This window comes from Pogona vitticeps, chromosome 3 (genome assembly GCF_051106095.1).
Source record: "Pogona vitticeps strain Pit_001003342236 chromosome 3, PviZW2.1, whole genome shotgun sequence".
Lineage (NCBI taxonomy): Eukaryota > Metazoa > Chordata > Lepidosauria > Squamata > Agamidae > Pogona > Pogona vitticeps.
In genome coordinates this window covers 219,541,672-219,558,981 of record NC_135785.1, presented here as the reverse complement: position 1 = coordinate 219,558,981, position 17,310 = coordinate 219,541,672, and the positions used below count along the sequence as shown (strand labels likewise).

General features: G+C 41.8%; 1 protein-coding gene and 1 long non-coding RNA gene across 3 annotated transcripts in view; one reads left to right on the top strand and one right to left on the bottom strand.

Annotated features, from left to right (window-relative positions):
• The window catches only part of LOC144587991 (uncharacterized), a 9,805-nt gene extending 6,689 nt beyond the window's left edge, over window positions 1-3,116 (top strand). Inside the window, exon 3 of the long non-coding RNA XR_013543279.1 lies at window positions 77-3,116. This is a non-coding gene — a long non-coding RNA (uncharacterized LOC144587991). The remainder of the gene's footprint in view (window positions 1-76) is intronic.
• POGLUT1 (protein O-glucosyltransferase 1) lies at window positions 7-17,310 on the bottom strand. Of its 2 annotated transcripts, none has more exons than XM_020810845.3 (11): window positions 17,116-17,310; window positions 13,569-13,659; window positions 11,762-11,905; window positions 7,553-7,688; window positions 7,288-7,409; window positions 6,061-6,120; window positions 5,544-5,643; window positions 4,908-4,966; window positions 2,698-2,865; window positions 2,025-2,081; window positions 7-454 (listed from the first exon to the last, which is right to left on the bottom strand). In XM_020810845.3, exons 1-11 carry the CDS (start codon window positions 17,198-17,200, stop codon window positions 298-300), a joined length of 1,179 nt encoding a protein of 392 aa, XP_020666504.3. In that variant the 5' UTR covers window positions 17,201-17,310; the 3' UTR covers window positions 7-297. The 2 variants fall into 2 exon arrangements, with proteins under 2 accessions (XP_020666504.3, XP_020666497.3); XM_020810838.3 differs by having other exon boundaries at window positions 13,569-13,665; window positions 17,116-17,285.

Genomic DNA, 17,310 nt, shown 5'->3' with positions numbered 1-17,310 from the left:
CAGATGTCAGTGGAACTTAAGATCCCCTCTTATTCAAATACTTCTGTTTTTTTGTTTTGTTTTGTTTTTGTTACAGACCATGAACATTCTGGAGCTGATGAAATCGTTCAGTACAGCAAATTACAGTTCTCCTTTCACCATGTCTTATAGTTTGACACCATAAAACACTTGAGTGTCCACAAGAAGCAGGAGGAACCCATCCAATACTGTTCTTTGGATGTCATAATATCCACCGCTACTGGTCCTGAACTGTGAACATAACGAATCCTACTGGTGTTTTTCACAGAACTGGGATGTTTACAGTTCTGTTTTCAAGCGTCTGGGAGAAATCTCATTGTAACTACTTTTCCGTTTTACTTTGTAAATCAGAGCTTTGGAGTACTCAGTCAAAAGTCTCTGCCAGTAACAAGATATATCCTCCATCTGCAAGTGCTCCATGATGAACTGGCGACCCCTAGAGGCAAGACGGACAAAGAAACACAGATAACTAACTCCAAGTCTAACTCAAGAGCTTAATTACATATCTATGCAACTGATGAAGAAGAAAAATAATGCTTGAGCATCAGTGAATGTTTCCAAGGAACTGTCATTCTGTGGGAAGAGGGAGGGTCTAGGAATGTGGAACTGAAGATTCTGTATAATTCATAGTGCAACAAGAGGCATTTGCTGTTATGCATATTTATATCTGTGCCTTCATATTCTATCACTCAAAGTACAGATGTGTATGTCTGTAAAAATGAAATGCTTGCCTTAGGGTACACATTCCGTGCTCTGAGAATTGCTGTGTGGTATGTGAGCATGGGTACCGATTGCCTACTTTCAGTAAAATGACTAACCATCAGCTGAATAATGTCCCCTGTTCAAAAGTGATTGCCTTTTAAACTGAGGGCAGTGCCAACTCCAAAAAGGTTCGGTCATGTCACAGCAGTAAAGAAGGCCTCTTTATCTCCCCATGTCACATCCCACCACAGAGCCAGCATGTTACAGTGGATACAGTGTTGGAGTAGGATTCAGGATACCTGGGTTAAAATCCCCACTTAGCCATGGAAACTCACTGTGGGTGGCAGTCATACACCATTCCTTGACCATTTAATAGACCTCAAAAACGCATTAGCATAGTCAGAAGTGGCATGTCACAGCAATATGGTTGTTATCAGCTCCTCTGTAGGAAACAAAGATTCCTCCCAGCAGAGTGTAATGATTGGAGCATGTGTATATGTTGATAGCTAAATATAACCAAACTACCCAGAAACTGAAAATAAACACAAGCCTCTTAACCCAGACCATAAATATACAGTGGTGCCTCGCAAGACGGGCGCTCTGTTTAACGACGAATCCGCATTATGAGGTTTTTGCGATCGCAAAACTTTTTGAATGGTGGAATTACGCTGTGCGATGATCGGTTCCCTGTTTCGGGAACCTATTTTCGCTTCCTGACGATCAAAACAGCTGATTGTCGGGTTTTTTAAATGGCCGCCGGGTGCTCAAAATGGCTCCCCGCTGTGTTTAGGAGCCATTTTTTGCTGCACAGGCACCCAAAAATGGCCGCCCCTATGGAGGATCTTCGCTGGACGGTGAGTTCTTAGCTGATTGGAACGCATTAACCAGGTTTTAGTGCGTTTCAATGGCTTTTTTATTTTCGCTTTACGACGTTTTCGTTCTACAGCGATTTCACTAGAACGAATTAACATCGTAATGCAAAGCACCACTGTATTAGCAACATACTAAGTTATGATGAATGAGGGATAATTTAGCAGAATCTGTGTACGAATCTGAATTAACTGAATTCCTGGCGTGTGATACTTGAGAGAGAATGGATATAAACAGAAAAATTTAAGTCATCCATCCATCCATTCCATCAATTCCCTCCCTCCCTCATCCCTCCCTCCCTCAATTCTTCAACTTTTTACTATTTTCCAAAATGCTGACATACCTATTTATTCTCAGGGCAATTTTATGGTTGTGTCCCCTTTCCCCGTTTAAGTACCTAGCAACACTCTTGTAATTACAAACACAACACTCACCTCTCTGAGATGTCTTGGGCTATGTCATCATTTTCTTTTACAAATTCCAAAAGCTCCCTGTAACAAAGTTAGTAAGTTACCCCAGTGTGCATGAACTACAGTTAGTGATTTCCTATCAGGCTTTTGAGGCTACAAGGAGACTGTAAAAATGAGACCAAACTAATAAAGGCATGTCTATTTAATAAAGCCCAACATTTTTCACTGGAGTGTATTTTGAAGGAAATATTTTCAGTATTTTATAAGTCATCGTTTCAGGCAGAGGAAGCCACCTCATAGGTGTGCTTTCCCTATCAGTATAGCCAAGTCCTGTATCAAGGTAGAAAGACAGAGCACCACAGAAAAAAAATCTTATACTGTGTCCAAACATTGGGCCATGTAGCACAGTACTCTCAAATCTAACTCACAGCAGTTCCCCAGTGTTCTATGCAGGATTCTTTTGTAGTGTTATCTGGAGATTCTTGATGGTTTTATGTTCAACATTTGCCAGGTCCAGTATTGTTTTGCTTCCAAGATCAAATACTGTTTATGGAGGTATGATAGTATGTGATTATACTAACCGTACTGCATTAACACTAGCAAACCCTGCTTACAAGGCAACCTGTACATGCCATAAACTAATAAGCATACAAACACTTAAATATGGTTTGTGAAATGATTGGTGTATCCTTCTTACCTCACATCAGAGAGATCAGATTTGACTGGGATGTAGTGAACCCAAGGCTTCAGTTGTGTGTAGAAGAATTCCTGCCAGTCTTCCCCAACGTGAAAAACCAGTGAGCCACAGAGAAAGAGGTGTTTAAGGCGGAAACTGGCTGCTACACCTCGGAAGTTGAAAAGGTACCTGTATAACAATTATGATCAATACACTGTTTTAGAAAATTGCTTCTTCTCCACTGATTAGCATATCTGAATCATCATCCTAGAAACAAACTGATGGAATCATACATTCATTTTATTCTGTGATTTTTAATTTGTTATGCCACTCTCTTGAAGTGTAGTTTACTTGTTTGTATTTTGTAAAAGTCTGTATGCTTTTTAAAGATCACAAATACCATGACAATAGTTCAAATAAAATCATCAAAACAGAGGAAAGGTGTTACTTTTATTCCACAACATGCATTTGGTTCACAGAAGAATATGGGGGGGGGGAATAGATATTCCCTCTGAACCCTGTTACAGAATAGCCAAAAAGCAAAAAACAAAACAAAACAAACAAAAAACCTAGCGGTTCAGCAGGCTCGCTTGTTGCATTTATGACAGGCTTTCACTGGCTTTAAATAAAGAAACCCTTGTTCCTGATGAGTCCATATAAATATGTCAATATAGCAGAAAGTTATATTTATATCAATCTGAGATGTGTTTCAGATAAAAATTATACCAGTACCTGAGTATGCGCAATGATAGGACTGGATGCTCTTGTAAAAGGAAGGAAAGCTACAAGACGCACCATTTAATGCAAATAAGGCACAGTCACTCTATTTAGAAAGAACTTTCCAGTTCTCTAAATTCAATTCCAGGCTCCATTTTGCTTTTCGCAAGAGATCCCAGGGAAGTCATTAAAAGTACTAGCATCTCAGCTTCGTCACTGCCTACATATGGCATTGAAACCTCTTACGGAGATCTCTAGGGGACCTGAGATGACAGAGCGCCTTGGATTCACTGCACCGGAGGAACTATAGATGTCCAAGGGAATATAATCATATCACTGAGTGGTGCACAGGGGATATAGTGGTTCTTTGGGATTTCTCAAATACTCTTCCTGAATTACAACAACTAATAGAGCTGTAAACCACAGAACTTTGTAAGGAGTGGAGTTGCTAAATAACTCCACTCCGCAATAGATATGGTGGTGGAAATATTTAGAAACTGAGAGCTGCACAACAACCACATAATGGCAGAAATCCATTGCACAGTAACGTAAAGAGCATAACATTTGAGAACAAACTTGTAAGTTAAGAAACAACCTGTTGCATGTCAGGTTGCACCACATGGTGTGCAACAGGAACCACACCCCTTTTGTGACTTTTGAAAAAGCATCATGTCTCCCAACACCTCCCATAGCATGATCCAACCCCCTTTTTAATAATAATAAAAAAATCAATTTATAACTTATAATTTATAATAAACAAAAAACTCAAGTAAAAAATTAAATGAAAAATAAGTAGAAATTTTTTTTTCATTCCAAAGAATATTAATAAATATTTCATTTACTGGTTGTTGTGGGTTTTTCGGGCTCTGAAAAATACAGCGTGCAAAAGGTCAATGACCTCTACCCAGCCACAAGGACCGGGGATAACTACACACAAAAGACCAGCTAATGACACCCATCAATCACAGTGACAGATAATCTCTTCTCCTCATCATAAAAATACACCCACAAGAAGACACACTAATCACCCTTCTCCTGAATAGGACAAAAGCCTATCTCACAGCCATAAATACTCCACTCCCAAGCAAACTACACCAGAGCACAGAGTGCTGTCCTCTGAAGATGCCGGCCACAGAGACTGGTGAAACGTTAGGAAGAACAACCTTCAGAACACAGCCAAAGAGCCCAAAAAACCCACAACAACCATTATATCTCGGGCGTGAAAGCCTTCGCGAATACATATTTCATTTACCTTATGGAATAGCAGAAACAAAAGGAATCCAACATGATGTATTATATCTCATAGTCTCATGCCTTGCTTGGAATGTCATCATACATCTTTGGAAAGGCATTGCCCATCCCCCAATCCCAGTGCAGGAGACAATGCCACTGATTCTACGTAACTGGCACAATCCTATTGCATATCTAGTCAAAAATCAAGTCCTAGCAAGTTAATGAAGCTAACTTAACTTAGATATTTATATGAAGTATTACTGTCCAAAATTGTTACTTACTTGTATTTACAATGGTCTACCAGTGGAACCTCCTTAGCTGGTGGTTTCCCAAGTGTGTCCTTTGGGGAGAAAATGTGTACTTTAAACTTTTGCTAGTAATCTTCCTCCTCCTGACCCAAATCAATGTGATAACATAAATAAAAGTATGTGCTCCTTTTTGTTCTCCATACTGATTTTCAGTAGAACACAAGACCAAAGTTTATTTGAAGGGAAATCTAAATAAACTTTGGAAACAACTCCAAGCACCATCTCCCTGGCACAGTCAATATGGTTAAGTCTAGACTGGACCCTCCTGCCTGAAATCTGAGACTCCACTGAAGTATTATTTTCATGCAAATTGCAATAGGAACAGCAAATCTCTCTACCATAGGAAGAGCAAATCTCTCTATCGTAATATTTGCCTCCTAATCTAGGCTGTATGCGTGAAGATAATTTTTGTAAAGAAAAAAGCACTGTCATAGTTGCATGCTATATATTTAAGATAATAGGAGAATCTTAATCATGTACTTAAAGTAAAATCAAATCCTGAAAAAGTTCCCTTTTATAACTCCCATAAATCCTTTGGCCACCAGGAAAAGCTCTCGGGAAGAAGTGTTCTTCCAGAAAAGTAAAAGAATTGGTTTTAACAGTAGTTACTTTTTCAGATTTCCAGGCTTGGTTTTTAGTGTACTCTGCATCAACAAGGTCTGGGTTTTCTCGAGAAAGAAGGATGAGTGGATCACGTTCTGAACTCGTCCTAGCAGGAAAAGCACACATCAACCTGTTAGAGAACGTCCTGTTACCTCAAGGTTCACATAAGCAGACAAAAAGACAGGAAAAAAAAACACCAGGTAAAAAAACTGATGGAGTATCTACAGCCCAGCAGCTGAAGTCTCACTGGATCTTGCCCAGGTCTTAGTCTGCAAAAAAACAAACTGAGATAGACAAGAGTCCACTTGATTTAGGATCCTGCTGATATGACAGAAAGGCCCACAGCACATCAAATATTGATTTCTAATTACAGATAATAGCTCTTACTTTATTTAGTTAGCGATAAACATATTCACTTGCAGTAACCAGATCTCTGATTGGTGCTCCAGTTTTGTTAAAATCACGGCCACTGTAGTGTTAATCATCAGCAGCACTGAAATATCTGGAAATGGAAGCTGCTCACCTGGACCCTCGGAAATAGGCTTTTGAAATTTTCTTCTTCCAAGGCCATTTTTCTGCAGAACTAAAGATATTTTTATCAATACATAATATTAAAACCCCAATGCAGGAAATTTAAGCACCAGAAGTTCAGAAATAAAAGGTAAGGCAAACATTACTTTTTTGTTTTGTTTTATTCAATATTTTATCTGCTGCATCTGTCTGTTTTTATCATAGCATTATTGCATTTTATTATATATTTCATTGCTGGTTGCTGGTGATCCAAGTCATATATAAGCAGCGGATGGGTGAGATATAAATTTTATATGTGCAAGTAATACACACACACATTTGTATTTCTCAGAATCTCTCCTGACTATCATTCATTCATTCAATTTGTATCCCACTCCCATTAGTGTCACAGAACTACTCTGGGTGGGTTACAACTCATAAAATAGAAAACAAAAATAAAAATATTAAAACCACACAAACAGAGGGCACTGACTAACCCCAGAGCGGACAGAGGAAAAGAGGGGAGGGAAGAGGAGGGAAAAGAAAAAAGGGGGGAAGGTGGTCAGCAGGGATTAGTGTGGAAAGCCTCCCTGAAAAGCAATGTCTTTAATTGCTTCCTAAAAGTGTATGTAAGTGGCAAAAACTTGAATTAGATTATCTCAACCTAATTGCATGCAGGTCTCAGCCTAATTTCATATTGATTTAAAAGCCATCTGCAGGTGATCCATTCAAATCTCTAGCATGAGTAGTCTCGCCCTTCCTCAACTTGGTGGGGAGGCAAGGAGAGGGGAAGAAAGTACTCAAGTGAATGTGCAGCGGCAAAAGCAGAGAAGAGTAAATGTGAGAAAGAGACAAAAGGGGTAACTCTGCTCACAACTATGCAACACTCACCAACTGCTCCCAAAGGAATAAAGACAGTGTTAGCAAAAAATAAGTTCCAAACCCCACACTAAAGGTACAGTAATTCTTGAGTCAGGCTGTCTAATTTATTCTCTCACCAGAGAACTTGCCCTCAAGTTTTGAACATTTGTGTGGCCTGAAAAAGTTTAAAAAAAGAAAAGAAAAAAAAGAAAAAGTCTTGATCTGCTTAGATGTATGGAAGCCACTGTCATGGCTTCTGGATCACAGAACATCTAAGACTGATTTCCACTATACAAAGGAAAATATATCCTTCACTAGAAGCACTGAAGTTTGTGGAGCTCTTGTTTCAAAAGCAACGTATGTTTCTCATGAATTATACCTTATGAGGTTCTCCCTCATGAGGTCCCAGCGCCCCAGACCAGTCGGGTAAATGGGCCAAACAGCTGGTCCCCCTTCCCAAAACGTCCAGGCAGGATACATGATGTCATAGTATTCTGAGGTCTTTCAGAAAATAGAAAAGAAGCAGCAGCATGTTAATTGCAGCATTATGTTGCAATAATGCAGGTAACTCCATCATGTACTGTATGATAGCCATCCCCCAACTTTGTACAACTGACTGAACAAACAATCCATTGTGTACTCACCTTACTGAAGGAGAAGACAGGTATTCTTGGTTTCATCCATTTAGGCACCTGGGGATAGTCTCGTACATTGATAACCATCTCCATATCTGGAAGGTCATCAATGATTTCCAGGATGAAGTGTTCAACTCCACTACACCTGCAGACAATTAAAGGGGCAAACCATACAGTAGGTATGAGAATTACAGTGAAGGTGAACCGATTCAAATTACAAGAAAGGAAGAACTTTCCGAAAGGAGGCAGGGGTGCACTATTCATTTTGGGTAGTGTGCATATGTATGTGTGTTTTGGACTTGACTGCTATAATTCTCCAGGCAGAAGTCTGGGAGCTGCTACCCACAGACACAGTGATAGAAAGCGGCCCACAGCTACATTTCACTCAGCTGGAATGAGGTCTATCTTCCATGCTGTCTCAGGCCTGCTTCATGTACACACAAAAAATTGTCCCACCATATCCTGGTTTTATTTATTTATTTATTTTATTTTATTTATTTATTTAATTTATATGCCGCCCACTCTACCCAAAGGTCTCTGGGCGGCTTACAACAATTAAAATTCAATGGAATAAAATAAAATGATTAAAATACAATTAAAATACAATTAAAATACAATTAAAATTGCCATCATTAAGACCCACAGTTAATGTTATTTCAATTAAAAGCCTTCTGGAACAGGAAGGTTTTGACCTGGCGCCGAAATATCATCAGTGTCGGCGCCAGGCGAATTTCAGTTGGGAGGGCGTTCCATAGTCTGGGGGCAGCTGCCGAGAAGGCCCTTTGTCTACAAGCCATCCCTCTTACCTCCTTGAGGGATGGCTCTTTCAAAAGGGCCCCCTGGCTAGATCTTAACAGCCGGGTAGGCTCATATGGAAGGAGGCGGTCCTTCAAGTATCCAGGGCCCAAGCCGTTTAGGGCTTTATATGTCAAAACAAGCACTTTGAATTGGGCCCGGACAGCAACTGGTAACCAGTGTAAATTATACAGAATCGGCTTGATGTGCTCTCTGGCGGCCCCACCACTCACCAGCCGCGCAGCTCGATTCTGAACCAGTTGCAGTCGCCGGACCGTCTTCAAAGGCAGCCCCACGTAGAGCGCATTGCAATAATCAATACGAGATGTTACCAGTGCATGTGTAACTGTCATGAGACTCCACTCGTCCAGGTAGGGCCGTAGCTGGTATAATTTCCGCAGCTGAAGGAAGGCACCCCTGGCCACCGAGTCCACCTGAGCTTCCAAAGTTAGACTGGGGTCCAGGAGCACCCCCAGGCTGCGGACCCTGTCCCTTAGGGGGAGTGTAACCCCATTCAGGACAGGGAAGTGGCCCTCCAACCTGTCCGGCGAAGCACCCACTAACAGCACTTCCGTCTTGTCTGGATTGAGTTTCAATTTATTAACCCTCATCCAGTCCATTATCAGGTCCAGACACGAGTTCAGCACAGAAACCGCCTCACCTGGATTGGTGGAAAACGAGAGGTAGAGCTGAGTGTCGTCAGCATATTGCTGACTCCTCAGCCCAAACCTCCTGATGACCTCTCCCAGCGGTTTCATGTAGATGTTAAACAGCATGGGGGACAGTATTGAGCCCTGAGGAACCCCATGACATAAATGCCATGGGGCAGAGCAACTGTCCCCCAGCACCACCCTCTGGATACGGTCAGCTAGGAAGGAGCGGAACCACCGTAAAACAGTGCCCCCAACTCCTAACCCAGCCAGCCTATCCAGAAGGACACCATGGTCGATGGTGTCGAAAGCCGCTGAGAGGTCCAGGAGTATCAACAGGGTCACACTCCCCCTGTCTCTCTCCCGGCAAAGGTCATCATACAGGGCGACCAAGGCTGTCTCTGTACCAAAACCCGGCCTGAAACCCGATTGAAATGGATCCAGAAAATCCGTTTCATCCAGCAGCGCCTGGAGTTGCCCGGCCACAACCCGCTCCAACACCTTGCCCAAATAAGGGAGGTTCGCCACTGGTCGGTAGTTGACCACCAGCCTTGGGTCCAGGTTAGGCTTTTTAAGGAGTGGTCGAATTACCGCCTCTTTCAAGGCGGTAGGGACCACTCCCTCTCTCAGAGAGGCGTTCACGGCCTCCTGGACCCAAGTGCGAACCCCCCTGGCAGATCTTCCAATTAGCCAAGATGGGCAAGGGTCGAGCGGCGTGGTGGTAGAACGGACAGATCCAAGCACCCTGTCCACATCCTCGGGTCTCAACAATTGAAACTCATCCATTAAAGTTTGACCTAAGCACGGCACACTGGACACATCTTCCGATTTTGCAGTAACAGTGGAGTCCAGCCCACTGCGAATCTGAGCGATTTTTTCCTCAAAATGAATAGCAAACTCATCACAGCGAGCTGATGAGCAGTCCGGGACCTCCACCGGGTTTCCCGGTTGAAGAAGATCCCGGACCACCCGAAACAGCTCTGCTGGACGACATTCTGAGGAAGCAATGCGGCTGGAGAAATATTGCCGTTTCGCCAGCCGTATTGCCACGAAATAGGCCCGATAATGGGCTCTAAGTCGTGTTCGATCAGATTCCCAGCGGGACTTCCTCCACCTGCGCTCTAGCCGTCTCCCCTTGCTGCTCGGTAGGTTCTATACAAGGCACCACTATAAGAACTACACCTCCCACAAAGACCAAGTCCTCCTAGGAATAGTAGAGCAGCTTCCTTTTTTGCACAAGTAGGCCCAAGACAGCATGGAAGATAGGCCCTGCCTCAGCAGAGTGAAATGTAGCTATGCGTAGGGGTCTACAGGTGTGTGTGGGCAGAAACTTCCAGAATTCTGCTTGGGGAATTTTTCAAAAATTCTCATAGTCTGAATCCAAAAAACGAGTAACAAATGAATGGATAGGCCGTGGACAGTGAGGAAAAGTATAAATTTCTTATTATGGCTTTGGCTTGATTTTCATACTACAGAACAAAAAAGAATAAATGGACATTTTAATAAAAAGTTGGATTTCATTTATGGAATATTTCAAGATTTTCTTGATTCCCAAAACACAAGTTATTTCTATTTTCTAAACCTATTGATTATTTATTTTTAAATCTCATTTTTCTTTCTTTAAACAAATTCCAATAAAATATAGTTCAATTTAAGTATAATTGTGTGAAATTGGCACTGTTAATTTTTTGAAAACTGTACTAGATTTTTGCGTATTAAAATAATTTACTGTAATCAAACTTATTTCATGGTTTCAGTTTGCTTGTAAATATATTTTTCTACAAATATTTTTAAAATGAACTTGCTGAGTCACTGTAAGAAGGAATAATAAGAAGGCTTATTAGGATTGCTGGCAATATACATAAGGCACAATGAAGCATTTTAGTATCTTTTCCCAAACTTTGCAACTTCCTTCTAAAATTTATTTGCTCCGCATTATTATTTTAATCTACTTGGCAGGATTATTTATTACTTGTTAAAATATGTCAGATCACTGACAAATTATTATTGTGTTGCTTCATTTTTATACACACAAGCACAAAAATAACTGGAAAGTCCCCTAAACAGCCAAGTTGAGGAGTAGGAAGTAAGAAAGTGCCATTGTTATTTACATGTTACTTCCAAGCTCTGTCTTCTCAAGGACTTCAAGGCAGTATACAGACAGTTTTTCCCTAACCTTCCATTTTATCCTACTAACAACCCTGTGAAACAGCTCGTCCCACGAGCATTCTAGCTGGATAAGGATTTGAACCCAGATTTCACTGATCCTAGACTCTAACCACTACACCATACTGGTGAAGTGCCAGTTCCTTTGCCTAGAAGGACCGAACAGCAAATGGACAAAGAAGAGGGGCACATGAGGGAGAGACATTGGTATGAAACCTTATAACCCTGCTCCCTTTACAACTGCTATGAATGAAGCTTGATACAGCGATAAACCCCTCCTGACATCCCAACAAGTCTTGTTTGAGACAGCTCTGCAAGTGATCCCTTTCAATTATCCTTGTTCCCCAGAGGTACTTATTCTCCATTTCTTCCTGCCTCTAACCCATATCACCTCCTCACACAACGAAAGTGCAGTGCCGATATTGATTTCTCACAAAAGCAAGAGCAGTTTCTACATGTCAGGCAAGGCAATGCCTCATCAGTTTCTTCTTATCACACCAGAGTTTAGCCCTTTCAAAGATTCTCGGCTTAATGACCCATACATTGAAGAGGCAAGGAAGGTTTCCCTGTTCACTCTCTAATGGGTATGATTTCGTATTGCTCTCACCTTGCAGGGAACATGCAGTCATGCTCACGGTATAACTTCTTCCCAACAATCTGGTAGTGGGTCCCAAGCCTTCGACTGATTGCTTCTGACAGCAGCTCCTCAGAGATCCCCTCTTGAAAGGGAGCCAAGTCTTGTTCCCTGATTCTAAGGCAAGACAGATTCTACCCGTCATTAAACACTTTGTGGAAAATTAGTGTAACAACTGTTAATGAGGCATTCAGGAAGGGATTCTCACTTGGGAGCCAGCCCTACCATTGCAGCAGAGTAGGGATGTGGCTGGACTGCCACTACCCTCAGCCTTAACCAGCATAGCTAACAGTGCAGAATGCCGGGAGCTGCAATCCAACAACATGAGGTCTATACTTTGTCTACTCCTGCATTAGGCATTCTTTGGAGGTAATGGATGTTGAATGGATGGGGGAAGATGCTGATGGCACCAGGTCTTTTCAAACCCACCCCTGCCATTCTTCTTCAGTCCTCTAGCCATTCCTAGTCTCCTGAGCCAGTAGCCTGGCAGAACCTCTTGCTTTTTGGTGGCCCAAGGTATCTTGTACTCTCATCTTTTCCCAATTATTTCACAGACAGCATCACTGGGTTATGGTCCATGAACCAGCAAGCAGGCAAAGAGACAACCAGCCCAGCCTTTTACATTATGCGACATCAAATGGGAACCAATTTACAGTGACCCTAATAGGGCTTTCAAGTTAAGTGAGATGCATATGGTGTGGTTTTACCAGTTCCACACCCCTCAGTGAGTTTCCATGGCTGAGCAAGGATTTGAACATAACTCTCTGGGGTCCTAGTCTGTCATTCTATCCACCACACCACACTGGATACTATGGCTTGAAGAATATTCCATTTTTTGGAACATGCTTCTAGAAACCAACATCTGCAGGATTCTGGGTAATGCAGGCAAAAAACCCAGGTTTTCTAAGGTCAGGCCCAGGCCATGAACTGAAATGGGGATTTCATGGCATGTGTGCAAATGTTGTTTTTCTCACGCTGATGCCACCCTGTCATCTGCATATGCAACAAGCAGGCAATAGACAGGGCCCCTCCTTCCATTTCTGAGGGTACTGGAAAAGGAAAAGGGAGTGAGCAGGCTTGAGGCTTAGTCATATTACCTTGTAAGATCTTTTTAGCATAACACACAATTATCAACTCTGACTACAACAGCTCTCCTTAGTCTCAGGAAGCAGATCTCTTAGAACCTGTCCAGGCCTTCTGTTTTACGCATAAGATGGGTTCTATAATTTAAAAAGTAACTTTTAAAAAACTAGCAATACCATTTGATATATTTATTTTGTGGGGTTTGATAGTTTATAACTATTTAATATTTTTGTATATTGTAGTTTATTACACTTTTAAAATTTTTCAAAGTAACTTTGATACAATTTCTAGAATCTTCCACACTGCACGGCTACTGGCCACACTGACTAAGAAATTCTAGGAGTTATAATTAGAGATGAGCATGAACCACTGGTTCATTCTTCGGATACACAGATGTTCCACAGGTGCCCCGGCTTCCCTCCCCCGTCTCCTCCAGTGCGTACCCACTCAAGAGGATGAGGCAAGGCAGGGAAGCCTGGGATGCTGCCTCTGAGTGGGGACCCACTGAAGGAAGGAAGCTGAGGCTCACACAGAACCTCTGTGTGTCCAGAAAATGAAGCATTATGAACCACTGAACCAGCAATTCACGCCCATCTCTAGTTATAATGCAAAAAAAAAAAAAAAGCCATGGCAGCTGGATGATTCTGGGTTCATGTCCCCCAAAATTAGATTTTCAAGCTCTGGGGTGGGGGCTTACCTTTGGTAGCACTGACAGTTTTCCTTTGCACATGGTTTGTAGTTTTCTACAGCTCTGTCAATCTGGATCAGAAATTTCTTCCACTTTGCATCTGAAACTTAAGCAGAATTGCATCCTCAGCAATCTATCACTGGTGAGGCCAATGCAGAGATGTACAAGTCTTCAGTCTTTAACACATAGTCTTCGACACTCAGCTCAATCTTTTGAAGCTACTGGTATGGTATGAGGAGGTCTGGATACACTTTCCTGTTCCATCACTGAACTGCAGAAAGATAAAACAAGCTCCTTGGGGAGGAGCATTTGGTCAGGGCTTGTTCTGCCACTAGCCAGGGCAAAGCAACTTCTTCTTGCCCATGGAGTCTGGAGCAACACCTTCATTTGGTTAATTAATTTGTTAACACAGCATCTACACTTTTGATGGAGGGGGTCATTTTCTGTCCCACCTCAGGCAAAATTACCTTGATCAGCCCTGTGTCCACTAATTTTAAACAAGAGGAAAAATTAAGAATAAACCTTCCCTTATTTCTGTTTTCCAGTACTTTCGACTCTCTTCAAAATGCACAACTTCAGAACTCTTCTGAATCCTTTCTCAAGGCATTGCATTTCTTACTGAGATGTATAGTTTTGTTAATCTTCCTTAGGTCACTAATGGAAGCTGCTGAAACAAACTTCCCTAAACTTTTTAGAGAAAAAGTACAACAATAATGTGAGATACCACACAGCGTGTCTGGGCAATGGTGGTATATAAATTGATTTGTTGTTGTTTTTGTTTAACAGGAATATATAAGTAACAGAGTAATGAAAGTGGGGGACATTTGGCCCACGTCTCATGGCTTAATTTACTTGGGCAATGAGATTTTGCGATATCTCATGCAAGCAAGTTTGCTCTTAACCCATTCTGGATGAAGCCAGGCGATACATGATGGTGGAGGATAAAAACACTTGAGCGTTTACAAGGGACTGGGCAAGAGGTGTTTTCTGAGCCATTCAAGACTTCAGTTGACATGCTTTTGAAGCTTACAGTGGAATAGCCTTTAAAGAGAAACTTCATCCTTTGGTGAAGCTATGCACAATAGATGTCAGTTTCTTACCAAAAGGAGGAACCATCAGATGCAGATAAGGAAAAGCATAACTGGGAGGAATTTAGAGCAAAACCCCTTAGACAAAATGACTATTCAAAGAGGAGCACCAAGAGGGCGACAAGAGAAGAGGATGGCTGTGATGACCTGATGCCTGCATGTAGTCCCAAACTTGAGACAGTAAGACAGCTTCACTACCTCCACTAGCACGTTGAGGGGTTATTTACTGCAGGAATTCTCAGCATTTGAAGTTATGGACTTCACCTCCTGGAATTCCTTACTACTGGTCATACTGGCTAGTCTTCTGAGAGCTGATGTCCAAAGCATCTGAAGAAGCAAACATTTAGAACTACTGGTTTAATGCATCTAAATTACTAAATACATTGATAGATTCATTGCCTTCTTTATACATCTTAACTATATCCATCATGGTTTAATTAAATACATCCTTTTATTTTATTTCTAGCTGGCTGGATAGCTCAGTGGTTTAGGTATCTGGCTGCAGAGCCAAGGGTTAGGAGTTTGATTTCCCACTGTGCCTCTTGTGAATAGACCCAATCTGTGTGGCCTTGGGCAAGCTGCACAGTCCCAGGGCACCTCGGAATCAGGGAATGGTAAACCTCTGAGTATTCTCTTCCTGGAAAAACCGGCCCGGCCCTGCCCTGATAAGAGAAACAAGGAAGAAGAAAGAAGCACTTCAGAATTCTTTCTAGTTTCATTCATTTCATGGTTTGCACATTTTACTTTTCAATCCAAGACTTGTGGATTTGCTACTTTTTCTCCCAAGAGATATCCCAGTGGGAAATGAAGACACGATACCACAAGAGGGCTGCTGTAAACCCTTAACAACTCACCTTGGTTAAGAGGAAAGCTGCAGGTATATTTCTAAAGCAAACTGATGAGAGACAAACTATGTCTGAATAACTAGGCATAGGTTTTCACAATAGAAAAGGGGGCATTATAATAATTTTATCTCTTTGAGTAATGTCCTTTGAAGATGCTGGCCACAGAGACTGGCAAAACCTTAGGAAGAACAACCTTCAGAACACGGCCAAAGAGCCCAAAAAACCCACAACAACCATTAGATCCAGGCCGCGAAAGCCTACGCGAATACATTTATTCAATAGCATTGTTTTTTTTCTAAAGATCTTCACAACCATAATCACCATCTTGCTTCATGAATGTGATCCATGTTTCTGCAATGTAGATCTTTGAAAGAGATAAACAGAGAGAAAGAACTGCCTAGTTTTTGACCTGGAAGGTGTTCCAATATCATCATCAGTAGCAGAGATGCAGAAAAATACATTCTTGGGTTTTTATTTGTTTGTTTGTTTAATTAGATTTATATACTGCCCATCAAGAACGTGTCTACTCTGGGAGGTTTACATACAACATAAAAATAAACTAAGGTAAAATCCAGATTAATCACAGAGTCCAAGATGGGAAAAGGAAAAAGTAGAAAGAGAAGAGAGAGAAAATTACGAATTCCCAAATTTCCACAGTGAGAATGGACAATTCCCAGAGAAGCCCTGCTCTGAGCATTGAGATATTAAGAATAACAAAGCTGTCTGCTCAAGTCTCAATCTCCCCACTTCTTTTCTTTTTTAGGTACTGTATAAAGAACTCAGAAGTGGTTTGCCAGCCCCTCCCTTCTTCTAGTGTCGCTGTGCAGTTTGTCCAAGACTGCACAAATGGCTGGACACTTAACCCCTCACACACAGTTTGTGATCTCAGCTGGCCCTTCGCTCAGGAAGGTTAGTGAATTGCCAACTCAAACATATGCCACCATTCCCGAAGTTAGACTTACACAATTATTGCAGGTCCTGAATATTTGAGGAGTGAATCAAGAGCGTCCGAGAGAATTCTTTATGGAAATTTGCAGCTGGATCACAGGGGATATTTTGCCTGTACTGTACTTTGTTCTTCCTCACTGACACAATTAGTAAATCACAAAAGCAGTCACCATCACCTGGGGGTCTTTATGGGTAAGATTTCCCTTCAATAGTCCTCCTCCTCTTTTTCTCTCACAAGCGAAGCTAAAGAATTTATTTATTTATTTATTTATTTATTTATTTATTTATTTATTTATTTATATGCCGCCCACACTACCCAGAGGTCTCTGGGCGGCTTACAATTTAGGTTCGTATTTCAATTTGGTAAAAAGAATTCCTAATTATGTACTTAATTAACAGCAAGATCAGTACTAGAAACAGAACATCTTATGCAGGAGCAAAGTGCCTGACATTTGCTAAAAGTTTGCTGAAAGGAGAGAGAAGAGGACTGGTTCAGACACATCCTTGGCTTTGGGGCGTGAATCGTTCCGGGCAGCCAGAAGCGGAACGTGCGGCTGCTTGCAAAGCATTAAGAGACCGATCTATACCGGCACTTCTAAGGAAGAGTTTGTACACACTACACTATACACACACACATGCGGCATCAGCGTCCGAGTAACCTTACTTAACACTCACCGGCTGAGCTATTTCCCCAACAAAGCAGAAAAACACACAAAGCGGCAACATGTAGCAACCCCAGAGTCAGCGGCGGATGCTCCATGGCAGGACGGCCAACCCCCGCGCCTGCGCACACTCCTTCAAGCCATCCTTCGTTCCATTTTCATTCCTTGAAAAGGGGAAGGAGCAACGACTCCGCTAGCCCCCGCCCTT

What these genes read in the sequence shown, in the direction of transcription:
- POGLUT1 (XM_020810838.3), bottom strand. Translation starts at nt 17,200, where the DNA reads ATGGAGCATCCGCCGCTGACTCTGGGGTTGCTACATGTTGCCGCTTTG. An exon ending in GACTGCATGTTCCCTGCAAG is followed by an intron (nt 7,689 to 11,761) that starts GTGAGAGCAATA and finishes AATTGTCTGCAG; the next exon opens with GTGTAGTGGAGTTGAACACT. An exon ending in ATGAGGGAGAACCTCATAAG is followed by an intron (nt 6,121 to 7,287) that starts GTATAATTCATG and finishes AAATATCTTTAG; the next exon opens with TTCTGCAGAAAAATGGCCTT.